This window comes from Octodon degus, unplaced genomic scaffold (assembly GCF_000260255.1).
Source record: "Octodon degus isolate 3935 unplaced genomic scaffold, OctDeg1.0 scaffold00056, whole genome shotgun sequence".
NCBI classification, from domain to species: Eukaryota; Metazoa; Chordata; class Mammalia; order Rodentia; family Octodontidae; genus Octodon; species Octodon degus.
This window is the reverse complement of record NW_004524632.1, coordinates 12,373,778-12,385,091: the sequence shown is the minus strand read 5'-3', so window position 1 is coordinate 12,385,091 and position 11,314 is coordinate 12,373,778. Positions and strand designations below refer to the sequence as shown.

The window sequence follows — 11,314 nt, the reverse complement described above, 5'->3', positions numbered from 1 at the left end:
ATGTGGTGCTGGGGGATTGAACCATGGTCCCTGATGCTTTGCTAAGCTTGTTCTAAGTAGGTGCTTTAGACCACTGAGCCATCTCTCCAGCCCTGTGTAGTCATTATTAATCCCATATTTTAGAACTGGCCAGATAGCTCAGTGGATTAAAGTGCCTGCTTAGGCAGAACAGGCGCTGGGGTTGATCCCCAGCCTGTTGTGTGTGGCCCTGCCTCCCAGGGCACACAGAAGGAGATTGAGACTGGGTGTGGTGGTGCACGCCTGTAATCCCAGCACTTGGGAGGCTGAAAAATGGGAAGGATCACCATGAGTTTGATCTGTGTAGTGAGATTCTGTAGACCCTGTACTAAATACATTAAAAAAAAAAAAGCACACACACACATTTTACTCATAGAGAAGCTCAGAAGTGGGAAGAAACCAAGTGTGGTGTCACATACCTGTAATTTCAGATAAGAGGCTGAGGCAGGAGGATCACTGAAAATTCAAGGCAAGCCTGCACTATGTAGCAATACCTGTCTCAAAAACTGGGCGTGGTGGGGCATGCCTGAAATACCAGCACTTGGGAGGCTGAGGCTGGAGGATCATTTTGAGTTCAGGAACACGGTGAGTTCAAGGCCAGCCTAAACTACAAAGTGAGACCCTGTCTCAAAAAAAAAAAAAAAAAAAAAAAAAAAAGGGGAGGAAATGCCCAAGGCTGCATAACTGGTTCAGGGACAGGGCTGAGACCTTCGCTCAGGCCTCCGAGTGCTGCCTCTGACGCTCTTGGCGGTCCCTGTCAGCATCATCCCCAGTGCAGGACACCTGGAGCAGGGGTCTGCTTGGGCAATGCTGCAGTTAGGAGAAGACAAGTGACACTCCCCCGCCCCTGTGCCAGCCCTGTGGGAGGTGGGGGCTGACCTGTGCACCCTCTCCCATAATTGGCGGCCCGAGGGTGGTAACTTAATAGGCCCAGCAGCCTGGCGGACTTGGCTGTTTAAGCAGCAGCCACTCACCAATAATGAAAGATCAGGAGTGAGAAAGCCGTATAAAAATAGCACTTAATAGTTAACTGGGAAACAATATATTTTCGCAACTATTGGTCCACAAGAAAATAATTGGGTCCCAAGGCAGGGATGACTCGTTTTCATGAGTGATTATATTGATCATTGGAGGGAAATGGATGCATCCCCTTTGGAGGCTGGCCAGGTATGCTGCCCTTGGAGACAGCGGAGGAGGAGGAGCTTCGGGCTAATGAGTGTGCTGGACGCTGAGCCAGCTCTCGTGCTGCAGGGAGGGCCATGGAGCCTGGTTCCCACCCTGGGCCTGAGCGCTCCCAGGAAAAAGTGGTCACACAAGCACCACTTCCTTCCTTGGCCGCGCGGCACACTTAGTCCCCCCACCCCCCACTCCCCCAGCAGCCAGTCAGTAGCAGGCAGCGTGTCCTGATGAGGGAAGGCAGGTAGGGCTCTGCTCCTGACCCCAGGCTTTTCCCTCTCCTCCTCCAGACTCCTTCCAGTCCTGTTCAGTGGCTCATTTACCCTATAGTCACCAGAGCCAGGCCTGGCAGTGCACACCTACAGTCCCAGCACCCTGGGAGGCCCCTGAGTGTGAGTCCATGTCCAGCCTGGGTAACGTAGTAATTTGTTGAGACCCAGGCTCAAAATGAAAAATAAAAAGTACAGTCCCCAGCACTTCAAAGAAAAAAGTTAGCAGATGCTCCCTCCAGTTGGGCCGAGGGCCTGGGTGTCCTGGGTCCCACGCCTAGCACCTTTCACGCTTGGCTCACCTGCTCTTCACATCAGCCTGGAGAAGTAAGGTCCTTAGCTGCCGTTCACAGCAGAGGAAACAACGGCTGACACTCACCTGGCAGGTGGCAGTCACTGGGTGTAATGCAGGCTGCTGGAGAAGTATAAACTAAGCCTGGGTTGTGGCCTCATGGGACTCCTTGTCCAGCGCTTAGAAGTGTGCCCCAGCACTGGGAAAGGAAGAAAAATTAATAGATGGCTTCCCTTCCTGTGGGCCTGGTGGCTCACAGCTCTGATTCTAGCACTCAGGAGGTTTGGCAGGTCAAGGCAAGCCTGGGTGATGGAGTGAGACCCCCCCCCCCAGGGGCACAAACTAAAAATGGACTGGGCCATGATGCAGCTGCTGGGAGAGGCCTGTGAGCGGTGCTCAGGCCCTGACCCAGTAATCAATTAGGTCCAACCTCCAACACCGCAGCCCCTTGCTCAGGATCTCTCTCTCACACACACACACACACACACACACACACACACACACACACGTAAGTGCTCGCTCAGACTGGGAACCTGAGGTTGGGCGCTCCTGTTGCCCCAGGCCTAGGGCAAGGTGATGTGGCCTGGGTAGACTGGGGTGATGAACCCAGGCCTCCGCTGTGGACCCAGGCCTCCAGCTAGGACAGAGGGGAGCCAGCTGCGGAACACAGAGCTGGGTGTTGACCCTGGTCGGCACAGGCCAGGAGAGGAAAGCCCCAGGGTTGTGGTAGCACGGACTGCTACGGACTGAACCCTGGGCAGTGACGCAATGAGGTGAAACCTACACCATAAGCCTGTCCTCTTTGGGGAGAAGCTTGGCAGGGACAGGAGGCCCAGGTGCTGGCATGAGGTGCTGGTGAACTTCGAAGGCCCAAGGCCCACGCCAGCACGTCCTGGGAGGAGCCTGCCGGGCTCACAGCAGATTTCTTCCCAGGGCCTTCTCCTGACCTCTCTGGCTGAATAAGGCCCAGGAGAGAAGTGAAAGGCAGCTTGTTACTGCTCAGTGGGGAGAGCCTGAGCCACCGTGGTGGAGCACACGGCATCTGTTCTCCTCACAGCCTGAGTGTGAGGCAGGCTTCAGGCTGGTCTCTGCACTTGTGGAGAACCAGGGGAGGGAAGGCCCTGGCCTCAGGCGCCTGGGTCCAGTCCTGCCTTCCCTCCCTGCCCTCTCTGCCCTGCCTTGGCTGCGATTACTCCAGTGCCTACCTCCTGTTCCTGCCCTGGCCACGTCTGCTCTGTGAGTGGCATTCATGTTGGGAAACAGAGGCCCAGGTCACCATGGTTACATCATTGCTTGCTGCCCAGGTGAGGGGAAGAAGCTCCCATGAGGCCTGGCTCCTTCGATCCGATGCCCTTTGCATTGGAAACCCTCCCTACAGGTGGGGAGACAGGTTAAGGAGGAAAGGTATTTGGGGGTTGGTGTTTGCCACCCTGGACCACCCTGCCCAGGTGGCTTCCTATAACTCAGCAGATACTTCTGTGACCAGGTGTAGGACTGGGACTGAGGCTCTCAGTGGGGTAGGCCTCACTGTTCTCCGGTGGATTCAGATCCTAGCTGGGCCTGGCATTGGTGTGAGTGCCATGGAGGACGGGGAGGCCTTGGACGCAGATTGTTCCCTTGCCTGGGGAGCTGCCTGTAGGCTGGGGTGGGACTGTGGCTAAACCATGATCCTCTCACTGAGCTGTGAGAGGACGGGGGGTTCTCCACAGACCTGGGAGCCTGGCCCAGGTCATGGACCACCTGACTATGCCCGCTGCTGTAGCCTGTTATCCCTTGCTGCTGTCTGTGTCTCCTGTGTTCCTGGGGGGCTGGGGCCAGTGTTTCCGTGGATAACCCCAGGGGTCTCTGCATGGCTGGAGGAACTCAGCCAGCAGTAGAGGGTAGGGCTGGGAACAGCTGTTCTGCCAGCCCACGTAACATCCTCCGCATACTCTGTCCCTGAAGTTATCCTCTCCAGCAGCTGCTAGTTTCTGCAGGTGGCCCTCTAGGACACTGGGGAGGAAAGCTATCTATTAGGCGGCCCTGAAAGCCTATGTCACAGTTCCCATGGCCCCTTGTTCCATTCTGCAGGAGGAAAAAGAAATTGGGATAGATCAAAATCACTTCTCTGCGTTTTTGTTTTGTTTTGTTGTCTTTTCTTTTTGAGACAGGGTCTCACTCGGCAGCTCAAGCTGGCCTTGAGCTCACTACACAGGCCAGGCTGGCCTCAGCCTCCTGAGTGCTGGGATTACTGCTCACTTCTCTGCGTGCTGAAGCCTCTTCCACAGAGTCAGCCTTCTCACTGAGTCTTGTTAGTCCAAGGTGCAGTAATTTCTCATTCCTTGAGCACATTAAAGACAGAGGTCCTCTGGGAGGCAGAGCCTCGAATGGCTGTGACCTGGAGCCTGCTCACACCAGAAGTGCTCCACGGGGTCCCCAGGGGTCCAGGGCTGGTGTGGGACAGAGTCCTAGAGGCTCTTGGTCCTCCTGGCTCTGAGGATCACTTGGGTGGGAAAGCTGCAGTGCTCCCTGCTGTGGGTCGAGGCTAGTGCCGGGTCCCTGTGGCAGTGCTGCAGCTAAGTGGCCCGAGGTTGATTTTTTCCCCAGTTGACTCTGCATCACTTTTCCTCCTGTACTCTGCACAGAGCTCTTAGCGACAACAAGGCACCACTCTCAGCTACCCAGGGTCTCTTCCCTTGTCTGTCCCTCTGCCTGCCTTCCCAGCCGCAATGGCCCAGCCCTGACCTGCCTGCCTGCCTCTGCCTGCAGGTCGTCTGTGCGATCCCAGGGGCTTCTGGCTGCTGACCTTGCCAGCTCTCCAGTGACTCCGACCTGGTTGACCTGCTCATTCCTGGAAGATGTTCCTGGTGGGCCTGACAGGGGGCATTGCCTCGGGCAAAAGCTCCGTATTGCAGGTCTTCCAGCAGTTGGGCTGTGCAGTGGTCGATGTGGACATCATTGCCCGGCGCAGTGAGTGCAGGGAAGCCTCAGAGAAGAGGGTCTGTCTGGTGGCCCAGCTGTGTCCTGCCCGCTCAGCTCAGCGCTTGTTTGCTGCCTCCTTTGACTTCCCTTCACTGCATCTGAAGGTGCACCCTTGGACTCCCCCCCAGCTCTGGTCAGTGGGGTCCATGAGTGACCCAGCCACCTCTTCCTTCCACAGTCGTCCAGCCAGGACGTCCTGCCCACCGTCGCATTGTGGAGGTCTTTGGCACCGAGGTCTTGCTGGAGAATGGTGAAATCAACCGCAAGGTCCTGGGAGACCTGATCTTTAAGCAGCCGGACCAGCGGCAGCTGCTCAATGCCATCACCCACCCCGAGATCCACAAGGAGATGATGAAGGAGACCTTTAAGTACTTCCTCCAAGGTGAGAGCCGGGTCTGCTGCCTGGCATTGGGGGCTCTGGTGGGCCAGGCATAGCAGAGTCCCAGGGGAAAAAGCGCCACGGAGGCTCTTGGTGACCGCAGGGAGGAAGTGATTTTCCAGTGGGGAAAGGAGTGACGCAGCTGGTGGGTTTTTCAGTTACAGACTTGAGGTCAAGCCGTGGCCTTAGGGTTTCTACCTTAGTGCTTCTTCGGTCTGGTATCTCTACGAGCTCTGGATAGGGCTTATGAAGGCCTGCTGTTCATGCTGGTGGCTTGATTGTCACATCAACCCAAGCTGCAGTCAGTGGCAGCTTTAATATACAAACTGAGCCTCTTAGGAGAACCAGGTTGCAGACTGGAGCTGGGGAACCCCAGTATGGCCAGGGCAAGGCTCTAGTGCAGCTTCATCCCCAGGGCCAGGCTCCCGGAGTAAGTCCACAGGTACAAGGGTGCCAAGATGTGCTAGGGCCTTGCGGGAGGGGGTGATAGAAAAGCCAGGAGCCCTGAGCGAACAGTAGGGACCTTCCCAGGGGTGCCCCTGCACTGTGCTGGGAGGGGCAGCTTCAGTCCCATGGTGGGGAAGGCTGGGGAGGGCCCTCGAATCTTCCTGCCTACACTGATGTAGGCAGCAGCCTCCAAGCTGCAGGCCTGACTAACTGCCACCATCAGTCAAACACAAAGCCTTTACTTCCTGGGGACTGTGGGAGCCTCTTAGGCTTTCTCTGGGTTTTCATACTGCCTCTGTGGCCAGACCCCTTGTTCTGGCCTAGCTCAGGTTCTGTAGAGTGGGATGCACCTGCCTCTGTCCCCCTCAGCCAACACTCCTCCGGAAGGGAGTACCTGTCAGACACCCATGCTGCCGCCCTGATCTGCCAGTCCCACTACTTGGGCCAAGGCTGGAGCTAGCCCTGGGCCACCTCACGCTGGCTGCCCCTGCGGCAGCCCTCCCCCTGCTCCCCAAGAAGGCGCTGGCCTCTGCCTTCCTTCTTCTTCCTGTGCCCGGGCCAGGCCCCGTCCACACCACCCTCAGGCAGAGCTGTCTGCCTTCCACGCCTGCCCTTTGCCTTTACTCCCAGGCTGGAACCAGCACATCTGCCAGGCCATCAGGCCAGGGCTCCCCCTTCTGAAATGAGGTGTCACATAATGTCACCTGCTCCCGGCTGCTACCACCATGTCACCTACCAGCCTCCCACCTCCCCACCCACCACCGCTTAAATAAAAGCCAGAAAGCCCTTTTCAGCTCGATAAGGTGAAAAATGGAGACGACAGCTGTGGCTTCTACAGCCCTAGTTTCTCCTGATGAGCATAACAAATGCAGCTGTCAAAGTTGGTACAATCAGACGTCAGATAAGGTCACCAGCTGCGGGGGGGTCTCTGCAGGCAGACACGTCTTCATAGAGTCAGGGGTACGCAGGGCTTATCAAGAGGAGGGTGACAGCTGAATAGCCCTATGCCAGTGACCGAAGCCCAGCCACCATCCCGAGAGGGACCAGGAGAAAGGGCAGGGCCAGGGAGGCTGCGGGCGGGCGGGCAGGCAGGGAGGAGATAAGAGGCCTGGAGGGGACCTGTTCTTTTCTGCTCTGAGCTGGGGCGGGGGCGGGTATCTGCACAGCCAGCCTTCTCCTGGGGGACAGTGGTAGTAACAACTGTCCCCAGAACTCAGTTGGTGGGGTGCACACAGGCAGGGCTCATTTCACCTTTCCTAGCTTTCTGTGAGGCACAGGTGAGGCTCCTGAAGGGCAGCGTGTGTTGGCAGTACCTTGTGCCAAGCCCCCTTGTCCACTCCCGGCTTCTCTTAGGTTTCTGGGGAACTTGGGGCCCAGCAGCTTAAGCCACCCCCTTCCCTGCATCACCTGGAGCGAGGTCTCCTGTGATGTCCGTTGGCTCAGTGGGCATATGGCTCTGCTGGAGGATGTGGCATGGCTGTGCCCTATAGCTGAGCAACCCCCTCAGTGGACAGGGCCAGCCCAGCACAAATGGAGTGGCCTCTTCTGGGGAGTGTGGAGATTGTGTGGGTGTTGCTTGGCTCAGGGACAGGCCCTGCCTTTTGGGTGATCTCTTTGGAGTGAGGGTGGGATGGAATAGGGCAGAGGAGCCTCGAAGCTTTTCAACTCTCCCCAGTGTCCCACAAGTCTGGCCATGTCATATCCGCACTCAGCACTAACCTTGGGTACAAGATCCAGGTGAACCAGCTGGGGCATGGTGGCGCACAAATGTATCCCTGGTACTCAGGAGGCTGGAGCAGAGGAGGCTCACTGCCAGTTGAGGGCCTGCCTGGGCTACATAGTGAAACCCTGTCTCAAACAACTGGAAAGTAAAATTGAGATGAGCACTGTCTCCCCTGAGCCAGACCCATCTGGGATAAGCGAGACTCCCTCCATACTGGTGCGGGGCACCGAATCCTCCCTCCTGCCACGCCCGTGCTGTGCAGCCCCTCGGGGTCCTCCCTGCCTGAGGCAAGCCATGCTTCTGCTGAGTGCATGGGGAGGGCTGGAGTCTGGGTCCCCTCAGGTGTTCTCTGAGTGGTGGTCCCATCATAGGAGCAGTACTGGGGTGCACAGCACAGTTGACCTCCCACCCGGCCTCTCTCCAGGGCACCGCTATGTGATTCTGGACATCCCGCTGCTGTTTGAGACCAAGAAGCTGCTCAGGTACATGAAGCACACCATCGTGGTGTATTGGTGAGTTGACTGCCCAGGGCTGGGAGGGTGCCGCAAGCCCATGGGGGCAGCTGTGCCAGAGCCAGGCACCCTGGGGCAGCTGTGGGCCTGGGCCCCGCCGCTCCTGTGCCCAGAGCATCCCTGCTGGCGGTGGGAGGCTCCTTTTCTCCCACTTTTCAAGCTATTCCACGCTCTGCTGCTCAGCATAAGGTAGTGAGGGCAGAGGCAGGCTTCTGAGGTATAGAAGGGACAGGGGCAGCCTCTGGCAATGCCAGGGCACAGAGCCTAGCCAGCAAAGGCTGTGTTCTCAGACACCCACTCCAGGAAGCACATGAGAACGCAGGTCTGCCGCACAGGCTGATTCAGACTGGCAGAGGGCATGGGTCACAGCCCCAACAGCGCGAGCAGATGAGGCTGCAGGGCATGACTCCTGGGCGCCACACGCAGTCAGCACCGCCGGAGGTCAGGCTTGAGGCCGGCACCCTGGCTGCCCACTTTCCCTGCGCCTTGCCCGGGCTGTGACTTTAAGGGCAGCCTGGGAGCGGAAGCATCCCCAGCTTCTGAGGGCTGTGCCTCCTCTGTAAACCTGCCCCTTGGTGTTCTCGTTCCCTGCTCGTGAGACGTGTCACGCGGAGCTCGTTGCCCATGAAGTGCTCAGACCCTCTGTGCCCCGGTAGCATAAGTGGACCGTTCTGCCGAGGGTCAGAAACAAGGACTTTAGGCCTCAGGGTGGAGAGTGGCAGAGCAGAGGCCCTGGTGCCAGTCGCCCCAGTTGTCAGCACAGGAGGCTGGGCCTTGGAGAGAGGCCAGACAGGTTTTTGTTGCCTTTCACCAGAGGATCTGCACGACATGTGGCAAGCCACATCTGGCCAACACCCAAACGTGATACTTTCTTAGTGGTGCTGGGACCACTACCCAGGCCTCCTGCATGCCAGGCAAGCACTCACATTGAGCTGTATCCCCAGCCCTGATTACTCAAACTCCTGAGGAATTTTGACAGTTGTAGAGTTTGTATGTGGGCAGAAATCCCAGCACCACAATAAGCATCAGTCCTTCAACTCCAGCAGCTCAGGAGGGCTGAGGGTGCAGTTCCAGGCCACCTATTCGGTGACAGGCAGCACCCATAGCCTTAGCTTCAAGCTGGCCCTATTGTCACCTGGGTTCCAAGCTCCTGATGAAGTTTACATAGGATCCTGTCCTCAGTGAAGTGGACACAGCAGCCCCCAGTCCCTAGTGCCCATAACAAAGCACATTCATTGTCATGGACGGCAGCTTCCCAGGGCCCAGAGGAGGGAAGGCAGTAGAACACACACCCCTCCCCGCTGTCGCCGTCTCCTTCCATAGCCAGGAAAGCTCAGATTTAGTGAGTGGGAACAGCTATGTAGACATCCCCTCCTGACCTAAGAGTAGGGGGCTGTTCCAGGGGACCTGTCTGGGGGCTTCCTGAGGACAGATGTAGGGACAACATCAGGTGGTAGAAGAGGCAGTCTCTCTTTCCCTTGGAGTTGGAGACCTGCAGTGTTCTGCTCAGCATGTAGTACCTGATTCTGCAGCAAACCTGGGTCTGAGCTGAGTCCTTGCTGCACCAGAGGCCCCTGGCTTGTGCGCCCATTCCCCCAACTCCTCAGGCATGGAGCACAACAGCTGCCATCTCAATGTGCAGGGGCCAGAGAGGGCTTGGTGGCCCCAGGAAGGGTGCGGACACTGCAGCCCAGGCCCAGGGAACTGCAGGAAGTGTGGGGCTTTCTAGAGTGGATCCAGAGACCCAGGATGCACTGATTCCAACTGGTCCCAGCCTCCTGCCCCATAATTGGGGACCTGCTGGGGAGCAGAGGACACTGCCTGCCTCCCCCCAGAGCTCCCTGAGCTCCACCCTCACAGCCAGTTCCTGGGGCGGTCCTGGAGGGGAGACTGTTCCTGGACCCGCCTGTGTCTGCCAGTAGCAAGGGAGGCCACAGCCCATAGTGCCGGTTTGCCTGTCCTTAGCGATCGAGACACGCAGCTGGCACGACTGATGAAACGGAATGGCCTGAGCCTTGAAGATGCTGAGGCCCGTATCCAGGCCCAGCTGCCTCTGAAGGACAAGGTCCGGATGGCCAACCATGTGCTGGACAACTCGGGCAACTGGGGTGACACGCGGCGCCAGGCCATCCTTCTGCACCTGAGGCTGGAGCGGTCACTGGAGTACCTGCCCCTGCGGCTCAGCGTGCTCATGGGGCTGGCGGGCATTACCAGCCTCCTCTACCTGCTCGCCCGCTGCCTGCTGCCTTCCCCCTAGCCAGGTACAGCCCTGAACACCCTCGGTCTGGCTGGCCAGCCCTCTCTCCTTCCCTCCCAAAAGCACCCACTCCAGCTCCTGTGGCTTGAGGCAGCAGTGGTGGCTCTGTGGCCTCCTGGGGTGCAAGGGCTCCCAGGCTTGAGTCCTCCCTCATCCATTGAAACCAGAACCCGTGTAGACTGGGGAGACCTTTGAAAGAGGGATAGGGTGCTGTGGCGGGCAGACTGGAAGGCCCTCCCTGGGCTGCCCCCAGCCCCCTATCCCCCAGCCCCGGCCTCTACCACATTAGTGGCAATCCTGAACCCCTGGTGCCCACAGGCCCTGCTGTTCCTCACCTGTGCCTCACTCCGGGCTCCCTAGTCTGGGGCGTCCTGTCTCCCCCACCCCTTCCCTGTAATCCATGGTGTCACGAGCTCAGAGCCCTGGTCCTCTGGAGCCATGGGCCTCGTGGGGCAGGGACATCCTCACTGCTGCTCCTGTGGTGCTCAAATAAAGTGTGATACAGACACTGGGGTTGCAGACATGGTGGGTGAGGTGTGCAGTTCCGCGGCTTCTTCCTGCTCTGGAGCGCGCGCCAGGTGCACTGAACCCCTGAGGAGTGGGGTACGTCCTCAGCCCAGCCAGACCAACACAGCCCTGAGAACCCCAGGCAGTGCTCAGGCCCTGCTGCTGTGTGGTTTTTGCCTGATGAACGTGCTGGCAGCTGCGTTTAGTGCCCCCTCCCTGTGGCACTGCATGCCCCTGGGAGACTTCATCGACTCCCCACGCCCCGCTCACCACCCCGCCGCAGGGATGGGGGCAGTGCTCCTGTGGTTCCAGGGTTAGAGTAAAGGACCCAGTGCTACACCGCTGGGCCAGCTGCAAGAGCAGAAGGCCAGCCCTGTGCTGGCCGGGGGGAGCAGGCCTCGGGGTGGGAGACCCAGTGCTATGTCCTGTGTGCTGCGACCTCCACTTTTGGCTTTCTGCTCTTGAGGGGGCTCTGATTCTTGGGTTGTGGGACCTCCTTTTGAGGGGGACAGTTAAAATCCCAGAGAAGCTGGACCTAGGCAACTTGCTGTCCTGAAACCACTGTGTGGCCAGCAGGTGGCAGCAGGGACCTGGCTGAGGCCCTCTGGGCAGTTCAGGTCTCAGCCTCTACTGCTGGGCCCCCCAGATCTATGAGCTCCCCAGAGCCATGGGTACCCAGCCCCCGCAGGCTGAAGGAGTGCAGAGTGTTGAGCTCACAAGTTTGTGACCTCCTTGGGATCTTCGGGTTTGTGCCAGAGTGGCCCCTGTGGGTC

The 11,314-nt window shown here is 58.4% G+C and overlaps 1 protein-coding gene across 3 annotated transcripts in view; it reads left to right on the top strand.

Annotated features, from left to right (window-relative positions):
* Nucleotides 1-10,139, top strand: part of Dcakd (dephospho-CoA kinase domain containing) — a 21,765-nt gene extending 11,626 nt beyond the window's left edge. Inside the window, exons 1-5 of one of the 3 annotated variants that reach the window (XM_023718101.1) lie at nt 3,986-4,056; nt 4,504-4,704; nt 4,895-5,098; nt 7,690-7,747; nt 9,743-10,139. In XM_023718101.1, coding sequence (XP_023573869.1) covers nt 4,593-4,704; nt 4,895-5,098; nt 7,690-7,747; nt 9,743-10,034 — 666 coding nt within the window. In that variant the 5' untranslated portion in view covers nt 3,986-4,056; nt 4,504-4,592 and the 3' untranslated portion in view covers nt 10,035-10,139. Of the gene's footprint in view, nt 1-3,985; nt 4,057-4,503; nt 4,705-4,894; nt 5,099-7,689; nt 7,778-9,742 lie in introns of those variants that run through there. The other 2 variants (XM_004633834.2, XM_023718100.1) reach the window with 2 other exon arrangements.
* Nucleotides 10,140-11,314: the final 1,175 nt, after the last annotated feature.